The sequence below is a fragment of the Leucoraja erinacea genome, chromosome 5, assembly GCF_028641065.1.
Source record: "Leucoraja erinacea ecotype New England chromosome 5, Leri_hhj_1, whole genome shotgun sequence".
NCBI classification, from domain to species: domain Eukaryota; kingdom Metazoa; phylum Chordata; class Chondrichthyes; order Rajiformes; family Rajidae; genus Leucoraja; species Leucoraja erinaceus.
This window is the reverse complement of record NC_073381.1, coordinates 20,503,514-20,518,974: the sequence shown is the minus strand read 5'-3', so window position 1 is coordinate 20,518,974 and position 15,461 is coordinate 20,503,514. Positions and strand designations below refer to the sequence as shown.

General features: G+C 45.0%; 1 protein-coding gene across 2 annotated transcripts in view; it reads left to right on the top strand.

Annotated features, from left to right (window-relative positions):
- The window catches only part of elp3 (elongator acetyltransferase complex subunit 3), a 79,847-nt gene that overhangs the window by 43,207 nt on the left and 21,179 nt on the right, over window positions 1–15,461 (top strand). The window contains exons 11-15 of one of the 2 annotated variants that reach the window (XM_055635210.1): window positions 1,560–1,650; window positions 3,213–3,278; window positions 5,013–5,240; window positions 7,111–7,193; window positions 10,263–10,302. In XM_055635210.1, the coding sequence (XP_055491185.1) occupies window positions 1,560–1,650; window positions 3,213–3,278; window positions 5,013–5,240; window positions 7,111–7,193; window positions 10,263–10,287 (493 nt within the window). In that variant the 3' untranslated portion in view covers window positions 10,288–10,302. Of the gene's footprint in view, window positions 1–1,559; window positions 1,651–3,212; window positions 3,279–5,012; window positions 5,241–7,110; window positions 7,194–10,262; window positions 10,303–15,461 lie in introns of those variants that run through there. The other variant, XM_055635209.1, reaches the window with a different exon arrangement.

The following is a 15,461-nucleotide window of genomic DNA, read 5'->3' as shown; positions in this document are numbered from 1 at the left end:
GTTTAATGACCTGTGTTGTGGGTCAGGAGGCGTTCAGATATGGTCTCCATTACAACACCTGAAGCAGCTCTTTCTGTCTCTGTTCTTTTTTCTCCATTGTATTTCAGCAAACACCCTCATTTACCTCATTTATATAATCTAAATGGAAGCACGTCTTCTTCCACCATTTCATCTTACATTTTTTTTCAGACTTTGACTGTTACAGTAAGCTTTGCTGTAACATGTTTCCATAGCACAAATTGGATATAATGTGATTAATGAATTAGCGAATACCATTTGCATTAATACCAAATTGATGATAGTTGTGTTCATAAGAAACCTGTGTTATAGACATTTGTTACTTTGGAAATTGACTATGTACAGAAAAAAGCTGCCTTGAATTTGAACTGTATAGGAGGGAAACCCCATTTCCATATAACTTCCACTCGATATTCTGACACCACTGTCTCTTAAGAACATTGCTGCTACTTTAACTGCAGGTGGCCATTAAAATTGACAATCACTTCTTTTAACAATTATGCAACGATATTCTATTAAACAGCTTTTCATATTTTTGTTTGCAGTAACAAAAATAAACTTTTTGCTATTAAAAAGATCTTTATTTTTGAAAATCTGGCAAGAAAAATAATTGTTATTGTGAGTTTTGGTGTTTAGCCCCTAACCCCCTTTCCTCCATTGACACATTTGCCTTTATAACATGATTTTCTACAACACTGGTTTCTTAGCAACACAACTATCATGTTATAGAGAACTTCTAGTACATGCTACTGAGACTGAAGAAGTATTGCTGTAGTGTAACAGAATTTCAGCCAATTTGCACACAGCAAGATCTGACAAAGGACAAGATATCTTTATTGATTTAGAGTGATACATGTTGCCAAGGACAACAGAAGAGATGCTGGGCCATTCTTTAAAATATATTCTATTTATACATCTTGAAGATGATAGGGCCTTTGTTTAACTCATTTTTGTTTTTCTAAAAACAGCATCTCAAATAATGCAGTCTCTTCCCAGTATATGGAACTAAAATGCCCTGGATTACAGATGCTGAATCCCTGAGTGAAGCTCCATAAACTGGCAAATGCAAAAGGGATCATTTGAGCCAAGATATGGGTTCTTTAAATTTCAGCTGGGCACCTGCTCTGTAAATGCTAGTAAACACTGATGAACAGTGGAGGCATCCCTTTATTTAATTGCAGAATCCTGCCAATGCTTGATATAAGGTGAGGAATAAGCCTCATCCATGCTACTTGGTTGTTGCAAAAGATAAACATGCTTAGATTTCTGATTCCTTTCTGTCGCTCCCTGTCGTCTGAAATAAGAGCAGAAAATGCATGATACAGCCAACAAATCCAGCAGTTTATGGCAAGAGGTTTGACATCTGACAAGTGCACAGCTCCTTGAAAAGACCACAGGCGCTGCTGCTTGCTCTGAATATTTCCAACATTTACTGGTTTTATCGAAGACTGGAAAATGTTGGTTTTACCAAATAGATTGAGCTGTAGATAGTATGATGAATATGTGTATGTAGTGAATAATTTTGTATTTGTTATTTGCAGAGATATCCCAATGCCTCTGGTCAGCTCTGGGGTGGAACATGGAAATCTGCGGGAACTGTCCCTGGCCAGGATGAAAGACTGGGGAACTGAGGTACGGCAGAGAAAGGACATTTTCTTCTGATTTTATTAATGATTTTATGAAGATGTATCAAAATGTGTCACATAATAAATAATTCAATAACATGACACCACTCGGCAAATATTGCTTGCTAAAGCTTGCAAAATTGTTGCTGTATGCGACAGGCTAGATGCAGGGAGTATGATATCCCTGGTTGAGGTATCTAGGAGCAGGGGACACAGTTTGAAAATAAGTGATAAACCGTTGTGGATTGACATGTGGAGAAATCTTCTCACTCAGAAGGTGAATCTTTAGGATTCTCTTTGCCAGAGGATCTTAAGACCATAAAACATAGGAGCAACATTAGCCCATCGAGACGACTCTCCCATTCGTTCATGACTGATCTATTTTCCCCCCTCAACCCCAATCTCCTGCCTTCTCCCCTTAACCTTTGACACCCTTCCTAATCAAGAACCTATCAGTCTCTGCCCAATGTCTTGGCCTCCACAGCAGAAGGTGGCAATGAATTCCACAGATTCACCATCCTCTTACTAAAGGAATTCCTCCTTATCTCTAATGCAAAGGTCCATCCTTTTATTCTGAAACTGTGCCCTCTGGTCCTAGACTCTCCCATTACTTGAACCATTCTTTCCACATCCACCTTGCAGGCATGGCCATTAAGTTAATTCAAACATTGATTGTTTCTGGTTACAGGAGTTCTGCTATAATGTGTGTTTACATAACACAATTGGATATAACACGAGTGATGAATTAGGGAACACTTTTTGCGTTACACGGACCGGAATGGTTATAACATGATTTTGATCGGGAAATGGAGAACAACTTAAATGCTAGTTCGGAAATTGACAGAATTGGACCCACAGTACCTCAACTCTGGTCAAGAAGGCTCACCAGCGTCTCTTCTTCCTGAGAGGAGACTGAAGAAGGTCCATCTGTCTCCTCAGATCCTGGTGAACTTCTACCGCTGCACCATCGAGAGCATCCTTACCAACTGTATCATAGTATGGTATGGCAACTGCTCTGTCTCCGACCCGAAAGCACTGCAGAGGGTGGTGAAAATTGCCCAACGCATCACCGGTTCCTTGCTCCCCTCCATTGAGTCTGTCTAAAGCAAGCGTTGTCTGCGGAGGGCGCTCAGCATTGTCAAGGACTGCTCTCACCCCAACCATGGACTGTTTACCCTCCTCCCATCCGGGAGGCGCTACAGGTCTCTCCGTTGCCGGACCAGCAGGTCGAGGAACAGCTTCTTCCCTGCGGCTGTCACACTACTCAACAATGTACCTCGGTGACTGCCAATCACCCCCACCCCCCCCCCCCCCGGACACTCCTCCCACAGGAAAAACACTATGTCTGTATAAATGTAAATAAATTTATTTATTGAAATCATATTCTATGTCGCCCTTCCAGGGAGATGCTAACTCCATTTCGTTGTCTCTGTACTGTACACTGACAATGACAATTAAAGTTAAATCTGAATCTGAATCTAAAGCTGCCTTGGATTTGAATAGGCAATTCTTCAGGTGTGCCCACTGTTTACACCAGAAATGTGTTGATTTTGTCTGTACTGCTTTCAGTGTCGAGATGTTCGGACAAGAGAGGTTGGGATCCAGGAAATTCATCATAAAGTCCGACCGTATCAGGTAACTATAGCTCTTGATATGACACGGTGCTCTCCGAAATGTTCCCTCCGCAGATGCTGCCTAACCTGCTGAGATCCTCCAGCTACTTATTGTTTAACTCGGGTAAATTATGTTTGTGCTCACCTTTTTACCCAAATTACCTGTCATCAGCTCTCAGTTTTATCTATGTGGCAGAGAGGGACTCAGGGACTGAATTGTGGATAGTCAAACGTTGCTCAAGTGGCCAGTTTGCCTATTGTGTTATTCAAGGTAAGTTTGTTTAATGATGTATGACCTACACTGCTAAATTTATTCTGTATAAGTCTGTGCCACATGCCATTTGTTCAGTCTTCTAGAATCGTGGGCAACACCAATGAGAGGATAAACAAGAAGGATATTGTCAACATAGAAAGTAGGTGCAGGAGTAGGCCATTCGGCCCTTCGAGCCTGCACCGCCATTCAATATGATCATGGCTGATCATCCAACTCCGTATCCTGTACCTGCTTTCTCTCCATACCCCCTGATCCCTTTAGCCACAAGGGCCACATCTAACCAATATAGCCAATGAACTGGCCTCAACTACATTCTGTGGCAGAGAATTCCAGAGATTCACCACTCTCTGTGTAAAAAATGTTTTTCTCATCTCAGTCCTAAAAGTTGTGGGAAGCTTTGTCATTACTGCTTGCAGTAGTTCTTGGAAGTTAGAGTAAACTGTTTGGCATTTGCTCTCCATATCCTCCTCCCATCCCTTCCTCTCCTCTTTTACCCATGGTACATTTCACTATTTTATTACTTTCATTATGTTCAGGTTATCAGTTTAAAGTCCATGTTCTCTCAGGATGAAAGAAAACAGTTTAAGTGATAAAGGAGCATCAAACTCTGACTGAAGCTGCAGGGCTGGTTAAGCTGCAGCTGCACATCTTTCATTTCTGTTCTAACTTTCAATTGTCAATCCTCTGGTGGGGAAAATGTTCAGCTGCAGCTCACAGATAAGGAGTGAAGTCAAAAAGGAATACTGCCACCAAACAGTGATGGGCTCTGATGATCCCAAAGGGATCCCAGTCAGTTAAGGGGAAGAAACTATCTGTTCCTGAGAGCATAATTGGCCTGAATTCATTCACGAGTAGCTTGGGTAATCAGGCTTTTGTACCATGATTTGTCAGAATGGGTTAAATTAGTATTTAACCCATTCAGCTTTCTCCAACTATTTATTGTTGATCTGGCATCCCTTTTGTTCATTTATCATCATGCTGCACCCCAGCTTATTTTTCAAAGGAGTTTTAGAAGCTAGCTTACTATTGCATTAGATTTATAGAAGGTAACAAGTGATTGATCAAGATACCTAAAATGCCAGGATTTGATGTAATGAATACAGAGAAAATTAGTTCTTCTGGTAGCCAGAGCACGGGACAAGGAGATACAACCTGCGGAATGCACAGTAGCATTTCCTGATTGAAGCTGTGATTGTGTTACTGTTTAAGAATATGGTAAGAATATTAAGAGAGGTGGGAGGAAAAAAATATAATAAAGAGATGCACAAAGGAGCAGGCATATGGATTAAGAAGATAATCACCTTCACACACTCAACAGGTCAGACAGACCATCTCTATGTTAGGATTACTATATTCTACTTCATGCCACACTGAACAAATAATGGTTTCTAATGATATGGCCATCCACCTGTTGTGGGAGGATCTGAAGGTGATTAATTTAATAGTCTGATCACGGTTTGAGTGTATGATCTTATTTTTCAGGTGGAACTGGTGAGAAGAGATTACGTTGCAAATGATGGCTGGGAAACGTTCCTGTCATATGAAGATCCTGAGCAAGACATTCTGATCGGATTGCTCCGCTTACGGAAGTGTTCTGAGGAAACATTCAGGGCTGAGTTAAAAGGAGGGGTCTCTATTGTGCGAGAGCTTCATGTTTATGGCAGCGTGGTACCTGTTAGTGCAAGGGATCCTTCCAAATTCCAGCATCAGGTAAGAATGAAGAATGTGGGTGGCTTTAATCCCATACAACTGACTGCTGGTACAGGTGGTCTGCTATTAAAAAAAATGATGTGCAGAAAATGGTTATTCATTGTAATGCCAGAAGTGTGAGACAACTTTAGTTGTTGGGATTCAAGGACGTTTTCCAGTATCTGTGGTTCCCAGGACAGTGTCCTGGGCCCAATCCATCCATCCTTGGTTCAGAGTGGGGATGTTGACAACGTTAATATTCACTTGCAATTTCTCAGAAATGAAGCAGTCCATGCCTCTATGCAGCAAGGTCTGAATGACATTCGGGTACGAATCAAGATATGGACAAGTTACATTTGTAAGTCCCAAGATGTGATCATCTCTGGTAACAGCAGTTTCTGCCACTTGCCCATAACATTCAATGGCATTGCCATCACTATCCCCCTTCCACAGCAGCCACCACTCATCACTAATCAGAAACTTAACTCTGCTGTCCTGTGACTCACCACTTCATTCACCTTGAGGGCATGAATCAGGAACATGATGAAATGCTGTACTTCCTTGGATGAGTGCAGCTCCAACAGCACTAAAAGTTAACCTCCAGGGCAAAGCAGTCACCTTGATAGACACTCCATGTACAACCCTAAGTATGACCACGTTTACAGTGAAAATGAATTCCAGTCCCTTACCAAAGCTTCTACCACACCTACCAAAACCATAACCTCTACCACTAGGGTAAAAACAGCAGGTGTGTGGAAGACCGTACCTAACAACATTGTGAAAGGACCTTAACAAAAAGGATTAACTGCTTCCAGGAAAGTGGCTCACAAACACCTTCTCAGAAGAAATGAGAGATGGCATTAAATGCTGTCAATGAGACGTGCAAACTGTAACTAAATAAAAAAGTGACCCTGTCACATGGTAGACTGACATTTCTACTAATATATTGGATACTTATTAAAATGTATCATTAAGTTGCAGAATGCTCTGGTTTTCATCTCCAGTAAGGAATTCTTTAATTTACTTTAAGCAAATCCCACATTAGATTTACTGTAACGATGTCCAGTATCTGGTGAAAAGAGTGATCAAAGGATAAAGTAAAAGAGAATTAATAAACATTTGTAAAACACAAATGTAAAAGATTAACAGAAAGGGATAGCAGAATTGTCATTTTGCAATTCTCATTCAAAGAGCTGGCATGGATCTTTTGGGCTGAACATAGAAACATAGAAAATAGGTGCAGGAGTGGGCCATTCGGCCCTTCGAGCCTGCACCGCCATTCAATATGGTCATGGCTGATCATCCAACTCAGTATCCCGTACCAGCCTTCTCTCCATACCCTCTGATCCCTTTAGCCACAAGGGCCACATCTAACTCCCTCTTAAATATAGTCAATGAACTGGCCTCAACTACCTTCTGTGGCAGAGAGTTCCAGAGATTCACCACTCTCTGTGTGAAAAATATTTTTCTCATCTCGGTCCTAAAGGATTTCCCCGCTATCCTTAAGCTGTGACCCCTTGTCCTGGACTTCCCCAACATCGGGAACAATCTTCCTGCATCTGGCCTGTCCAACCTCTTAAGAATTTTGTAAGTTTCTATAAGATCCCCCCCACCTCAATCTCCTAAATTCTAGCGAGTACAAGCCGAGTCTATCCAGTCTTTCTTCATATGAAAGTCCTGACATTCCAGGAATCTGGTGAACCTTCTCTGCACTCCCTCTATGGCAATAATGTCCTTCCTCAGATTTGGAGACCAAAACTATACGCTATACTCCAGGTGTGGTCTCACCAAGACCCTGTACAACTGCATCTTGTCCGCTCTGATTCTGATGCCAACTTCTCCAGAAGACGCCTTTGCTTATCTTCTGCATTCTGTTTTTCTTCCCCATTAGGGTTTTGGAATGCTATTAATGGAGGAGGCTGAACGGATCGCTAAGGAGGAGCATGGATCTTCCAAGATTGCAGTGATTTCAGGTAATGTTCACTTTCAGTCCTCAAAATGTAGTATACGAGTTCAAATATCGCATGGAACATCTCCAAGTTTGTGGATGACACAGCTGGAATGACAGTGTGAGCTGTAAGGAGGATGTTATAAGGCTGCAGGGTGACTTGGATAGATGAGCAGGCAGATACATGGCAGATGCAGTATAATGTGGATAAATGTGAGGTTATCCACTTTGGTGGCAAGAACAAGATGTCAGATTATTATCTGAATTATTTCGGATTAGGAAAAGGGGAGGTACAACGAGACCTCCTTGTACATTCATGAGTATAGAAGTTGGGGTGTAATGTTAAATTTGTACAAGGCATTGGTGAGGCCAATTTTGGAGTATGGTGTACAATTTTGGTCGCCTAATTATAGGAAGGATGTCAACAAAATAGAGAGAGTACAGAGGAGATTTACTAGAATGTTGCCTGGGTTTCAGCAACTAAGTTACAGAGAAAGATTGAACAAGTTAGGTCTTTATTCTTTGGAGTGCAGAAGGTTAAGGGGGGACTTGATAGAGGTCTTTAAAATGATGAGAGGGATAGACAGAGTTGACGTGGATAAGCTTTTTCCCATTGAGAGTAGGGAAGATTCAAACAAGGGGACATGACTTGAGAATTAAGGGACAGAAGTTTAGGGGTAACATGAGGGGGAACTTCTTTACTCAGTGAGTGGTGTCTGCGCGGAATGAGCTTCCAGTGAAGGTGTGGAGGCAGGTTTGTTTTTATCATTTAAAAATAAATTGGATAGTTATATGGACGGGAAAGGAATGGAGGGTTATGGTCTGAACGCAGGTATATGGGACTAGGGGAGAATACGTGTTTGGCACGGACAAGAAGGGTCGAGATGGCCTGTTTCCGTGCTGTAATTGTTATATGGTTATATGGTTATATCAGTTGCTGAAAGTAAGCATGCAGGTACAGCAGAAAGCAAATGGCATGTTGGCCTTCATAGCGGGAGGATTTGAGTATAGGAGCAGGGAGGTCCTAGTGCAGTTGTACTGGGGCCTGGTGAGACCGCACCTGGTGTAGTGTGTGCAGTTTTGGTCTCCTAATTTGAGGAAGGACATTCTTGCTATTAAGGGCGTGCAGCGTAGGTTCACCAGGTTAATTCCTAGGATGGCGGGACTGACATATGATGAAAGAATGGATTGACTGGGCTTGTATTCACTGGAATTTAGAAGGATGAGAGGGGATCTTAATAATAATAATAAATTTTATTTTTGGGCGCCTTTCAGAAATCTCAAAGACATCTTACAGAGATTAACAAGAATAATAAAACATATAATTAGAATAAAATAAATAATAAAGACATCACAGAGACACAAATTAAAAACAGAATCCAGTCCAAAAACAAAAAAATCAAAAACACAGTGTGAAGAGAGAGCAGCAGCAGCTAAAGCGCGCCAGCGTCCACTCTCCTTCCGACAGCCATCTTGGACAAAGACTAACAGGTTTACTTACAGACCAAAAAAAAATCATCCCCCCACAGTGGTTACCACTGTGAGGGAAGGCACAATGTCCAGTCCCCATCCCCAGTTCACCCAAAGTCAGGCCTATTGAGGCCACCGCAATTGCCTCTATGGAGGCCCGATGTTCCTGGCCGTTCTCACCGGCGTCGGGAGAGTCCTCTCAGCGGCTGGACCACCTGGAACGTCCGCTTCCTGACTGGGGACCGCGGCTTCCAAAGCCGACAAGGCCGCGCCGGTTTGGAGCACCCAGGCTCCCGATGTTAAAGTCAGCGCCACCCGCTCCGCAGACCTGCAGCCCGGAGGTGTTGAACTCGGCGGTCACAGCTCACTGGAGCTCCAGCGCGTCGATCCAGCGCAGCGACCCAGGCAAGGTATCGCCCGCTCCGCTCCGCTCCACGAAAGCGCTGCAGCGCTGTGCCGCCACCGAAGCCGAGGTGCTAGGCGGTCCCCGCCAGGAAATGGCGCTCCAAGCCCGCTGGTAGGCCACGAGGACGGGTCGACGGGCAGCTCGGAGAAAAAGCTGCCTCACCGACCAGGTAGGGACCTAGAAGTAGAATTGCCCCCTATCCCCCACATTAAAAAGTCAATTTCTCCAACGGACGAAACACAGGACTTACTCAAAACTTTTTTTTTTAAACAAATTAAACGGACGGCTGCTGGTTAGCAGCCGCTCCCCAAGATGGCTCCTCCTCCGTATTCACTGGAATTTAGAAGGATGAGAGGGAATCTTATAGAAACATAAAACATTTTAAGGGATTGGACAGGCTAGATGCAGGAAAAATGTTCCTGGTGTTGGGGGACTCCAGAACCAGGGTCACAGTTGAAGGATAAGTGTAGGCCATTTAGGATTGAGATGAGGAAAACCGTTTTCAGCCAGAGAGCTGTTAATCTGTACAAATCTCTGCCACAGAAGGCAGTGGAGGCGAATTCACGGGATGTATTTAAAAGAGAGTTAGATAGAGCTCTTAGGGCTTGCGGAATCAAGGGGTGTGGGAGGAAAAAGCAGGAACACTGTACTGATTCTGGATGATCAGATTGAATGGTGGTGCTGGCTCGAAGGGCCGAATGGCCATAGCACCTTTTTTCTACATTTTTATTTCAGAGATTGTTCTCACATTCCAGTACCAACTTTAATTAGTATGCTATTTTGTTAATTCTTTCTGAATGTAGTTCCAGTTGAAAAAACAACAATCCGAGCAATCAATGGGAATAAGAAAGGTTATGAAGGTCACTGACATGAGCAAGCAGTCACCAATACAATTTATTGCTCCCTTTGTTCTTACATTTTGGCAAGCTGGCTGCTGCATAGAGGACAGCTGGTGAGCAGCAGTGCTGACTTGTCCCACGCATTCCTGGAGTCACCACCGTGTCCTTGAATAATTCCAAATTGGACAAAACTGAGGGGTGGGATACACTTCGTCTCTGCCCTTTCACCTTTTTTGAAACCATTGTTGGCAAATTTAGCATGGTCCCATGCATTTGTATTTGGTTGCAGTATCTCAATGGTTTCTTTACCAGGGTGCAGTGAAATACCTTTTTTGCACACAGCTCAGCTTGACTATCGCCATACATAAGCACAATCCCCCGGTTGGTACAGAATGTACAGAATAGTCTTTAAGCAAGAGATGCTATTTTACAGTCCCAGCTGCCGCTGGCCTCAAGGGCCTGTTGCAACTCTTGCATCCATTGTGATCGTCCCGCAAACCGTCGTCCCTTTCCTTGCTCAGCCCACAGGACTCCTTTTGCTGTGCGTGGCTCACTTGTGCCTTGCAGGCCTCCAATGTGCAAATCAATCTGGTGTTGAGGTTACAATCAGATCAACAACGACAATTAAATGGGGGAGCTGACTTGAGGGTTTACTGTTGCTTCATTTGTCCAATGTGCAATAAAATTAAAATAAATATTCTTTAACAAAAAATGTATAACAGGATATGGACATCACTGTCTGCCCTTAATTCTTCCTGATCTAAAGAATCAGTTAAGTGTTGAGCACTTTGAGGTTTTGGAGTTGAATTTAGCCCAGGGTGGATAATGACGCCAGATTTCTTTCCTTCCGTGTGTGAGAGAGAGGCAGGGATGAGTACCACAGCTGTGCTGTCTGCATCACACTCAGGAGAAAGCATTTGGTCCAAGTGCAATTGGGGACACTGTTCGTGGTGTTGGTTCATTAACCCAGTGGAAAATTTGCTTTTGCACTGTCATTACATTCTGAAAGCTGACATTATCATCTTGGTACCGGCTGTTCTGTAAATTATAAAAGACTAAAGGGAATCGGTAGTGAGCACAGTACACACCAAAGGATGTTGGTGGTCTCATTATACCTACATGAACATCAATGTAATGTATATTGTGATTCTAGTAGAGAAGGAAGCAGCTTGTACTAATTCGACTCTCGTTGCTGATTGCAAAACAAAGCTATTTACATTTGATTAAATATAACTGTGTTCTTGGAGAGACCTCAGTGTCGTCATACGACAGAATGAATGATTATAAAGAAAAACTGCTTTCTTGTACACATATACATTGGAATTGTGTCCCGTTAAATTCAAAGAACCATATAGTACAGCAGACTATTTGACCCACTACTTGTGTCAGTTATTTGAAATAGATGAAATTTTGTTTTACTCAAAATTCTCACCACATATTAACTTTTATATCCCATCCCCTCTACTACTGTAAACAGTTTAACTTCATTTGTTGTTGCAAAACCATTCATTTTTCAATCTTTTTCACTTGATCTCACTTCCATCATAAAATTAATTTCTGTTTAAGTCCAACATACCTGCTTTAATTTGAATGAACTTCCATCTACTCCAATACCTTGATATCCTGTGATGTGATGCCCAGAATCAGGAACAAAAGTCTTAGACAGTAAACAATAGGTGCAGGAGTATTCCATTCGGCCCTTGGAGCCAGCATCGCCATTCAATGTGATCATGGCAGATCATCCCCAATCAGTACCCCGTTCCTGCCTTCTCCCCATATCCCCTGACTCTGCTATCTTTAAGAGCCCTATCTAGCTCTCTCTTGAAAGTATCCAGAGAACCGGTCTCTCTGAGACGGAGAATTCCACAGACTCACAACTCTCTGTGAGAAAGTGTTTCCTCGTCTCCATTCTAAATGGCCTACCCCTTATTCCTAAACTGTGGCCCCTAGTTCTGGACTCCCCCAACATCGGGAACGTGTTCCCTGCCTCTAGCGTGTCCAAACCCTTAATAATCTTGTGTTAATATCTTAATATTGTTGTGTGGGAAATCTGGAGAGAAACTGGTGAACTCTAATCATCTTGATCTCAATCATTAACTCGTGCATTGATTTCCACAGGCTCACAATCCTTACTGTAGAATTTTCTCGTACTTGCATTCTCTGTCTTGTTCTACTTTTATGGGTTTTTTTGTCATTGGCTTCTAGGTCTCCTGAGCAATTTCACCTCTTCACTCAATCTTTTATTCACCGTTAGCTGTGTATCTTCATTCTCATATAAAGCTACCATCATCTAGGATACCACATACTTTGCCACAAAATGTCCTTGCTCCAGTGATAATGCCTTTAATTTCTCCCATTGTGATTTACCATTTGTATTTGGATAGCATCGTCAATTCATTGTACTCACTTAATATTCTGGAACTGGTTATCGGTCATTTTTAGCACAATAGTATTTTAGCACATTCTCTGCACATAGTCTGGACAGAGTGCAACAGGGAATAGACAGGCAACGCTTCTGGTTGTGACTTGTCTGTCTGGAGACGGGTCCTAACCCAAAATATTTCCTGTCCAGTCCCTCTACAGATGATGCCTGACCCCTGGGTTCCTCCCTTTGCTTCATACAGATCATAATTTTTCAACAATCCAACAAAGCATTGCTCCATGATTAATAGCTCAAGGTCTATCAGGTATTTCCACTTGTCTTATTTGTAAAAAAAATCACAGTAGTTGTTTCAGCCTTTTTTACAGAGCTTTCCCCCATGTGATCCTTGCATTGTCAGATCAGATACTGTACATCTGACAGTCTCCCTAGAGCCCCATAATTGAAGGATGCTACCTTAATGTCAGGAGAAAATAACATCATGTTTAAGGTACACAAAAAAGCTGGAGAAACTCAGCGGGTGCAGCAGCATCTATGGAGCGAAGGAAATAGGCAACGTTTCGGGCCGAAACCCTTCTTCAGACTGATCGGGGGCGGGGGGGGTGGGCGGGGACAAGAAAGGAAAAAGTAGGAGGAGCCCGAAGGATGGGGGATTGGAGGAGACAGCAGGGGGACTGAGGAAGGGGAGGAGACAGCAAGGACTAACAAAATTTGGAGAATTCGATGTTCATGCCCCCAGGATGCAGACTCCCCAAACGGAATATGAGGTGCTGTTCCTCCAATTTCCGGTGCTGCTCATTGTGGCCATGGAGGAGACCCAGGACAGAGAGGTCAGAGACGGAGTGGGAGGGGGAGTTGAAGTGCTGAGCCACCGGGAGGTCAGCTTGGTTATTGCGGACCGAGCGAAGGTGTTCGGCGAAACGATCGCCCAACCTCCGCTTGGTCTCACCAATATAGATCTGCTGACATCTAGAGCAGCGGACGCAATAGATGAGGTTGGAAGAGATGCAGGTAAACCTCTGTCGCACCTGGAACGATTGCTTGGATCCTTGAACGGAGTTGAGGGGGGAGGTAAAGGGACAAGTGTTGCATCTCATGCGGTTGCAAGGGAAAGTGCCCGGGGAGGGGGTGGTACGAGAGGGAAGGGAAGAATTGACAAGGGAGTTATGGAGGGAGCGGTCTTTGTGGAAGGCAGATATGGGGGGAGATGGGAAGATGTGGCGAGTGGTGGGGTCACGTTGGAGGTGGCGAAACTGACGGAGGATTACTTTTTGTATGTGACGGCTGGTGGGGTGAAAGGTGAGGACTAGGGGGACTCGGCCCTTGTTGCGAGTGGGGGGATGGGGAGAGAGAGCAGTGTTGCGGGGTATGGAAGAGACCCTGGTGCGAGCCTCATTTATGGTGGAGGAGGGGAACCCCCGTTCCCTGAATAATGAGGACATTTCAGATGTCCTGGTGTGGAACGCCTCATCCGTGGAGCAGATGCGGCGTAGACGGAGGAATTGGGAGTAGGGAATGGAGTCCTTACAGGAAGCAGGGTGGGAAGAAGTGTAGTCCAGATAGCCATGGGAGTCAGTGGGTTTATAGTGTATGTCGGTCAGAAGTCTATCACCTGCAATGGAGATAGTGAGGTCAAGGAATGGTAGGGAAGTGTCGGAAATGGTCCAGGTGTATTTGAGTGCCGGATGGAAGTTAGTGGTGAAGTGGATGAAGTCAGTCAGTTGTGTGCGGGTGCAGGAGGTGGCACCAAAGCAGTCGTCGATGTAGCGGAGGTAGAGGTCGGGGATGGGGCCCTGGTATGTATTGAACAAGGATTGCTCGACGTAACCTACAAATAGGCAGGCATAGCTGGGGCCCATGCGTGTGCCCATAGCTACGCCTTGTATTTGGAGGAAATGGGAGGAGTCGAACGTGAAGTTATTGAGGGTAAGGACCAGCTCCGCTAGGCGGAGGAGAGTGTCAGTGGCTGGGTATAGATTGCTTCTCTGGTCGAGGAAGAACCGGAGGGCTTTGAGACCATGGTGGTGGGGGATGGAGGTGTAGAGTGACTGGAAGTCCATGGTGAAGATGAGGGGGTGAGGGCCTAGAGAATGGAATGCGCGGAGACGACGGAGAGTGTCTGAGGTGTCTAGAACATAGGTAGGGAGGGATTTAACCAAGGGTGATAGGATGGAGTCAAGGTATTTGGAAATGAGTTCGGTGGGGCACGAACAGGCAGAGACAATGGGTCTTCCGGGACAGTCAGGTTTGTGGATTTTAGGGAGAAGGTAAAATCGGGCTGTGCGGGGCTGGGGAACGATGAGGTTGGAGGCTCGGTCGGGTAGGGCATTGGAGTGGATGAAGTCGGTGATGGTGCTGGAGATGGTGGCCTGGTGCTCGTCAGTGGGGTCATGGTCCAGGGGTAAGTAGGAGGAGGTGTCCGAGAGTTGGCGCGTGGCCTCAGCTTTGTAGAGATCGGCGCGCCAGACTACCACGGCACCTCCCTTGTCAGCGGGTTTGATAACCAAATCTGGGTTGTTGCGGAGTGAGTCGATGGCAGAACGTTCATGTGGTGAGAGATTGGAGTGAGACAGGGGAGTGGAGAAATTGAGGCGGTTGATGTCGCGACGGCAGTTATTGATGAAAAGTTCTAAAGCCGGAAATTGGCCACGAGGGGGGTTCCACGAGGAGGGGGTGCGTTGGAGACGGGAAAAGGGGTCATCAGTGGGGGGCGAGGACTCCTTGCCATGGAAGTACGCTGTGAGGCGGAGGCGACGGTAGAAGCGCTCCAAGTCGTGGTGGGCGCGGAATTCATTGAGGTGGGGACGGAGGGGGACAAAGGTAAGACCTCTGTTGAGGACCGACCGTTCGGTGTTGGAAAGGGGGAGGTGGGGGGGGGGGGGATGGTGAACACCCGACAGGGAGGGGGGTTGGGGCCGGAGGAAGGCAGGTGGGTGGACTGGGGACGAGGCAATGTGTGGTGGGGAGGCAAGGTGGGGTGGGGGGGGTGAGAGAGGGCTGTGGTGTGGGTGGGGAAGAGCAGGGGTCATACAGTTAGAGGGGGTGGGGGAAGACTCAGTCGAACTGCCACTGAGGTAGACCAGGCTGGGTCGACTGGCACTAGGACCCAGTGGAGTCAAACCCAGGAGAGTGGGAGTAAGCAGCGTGAAGGCTTCAGGCCCAGTGGAGAGTCCAGGCTCCAGGTGAGGCGACGGCTGTG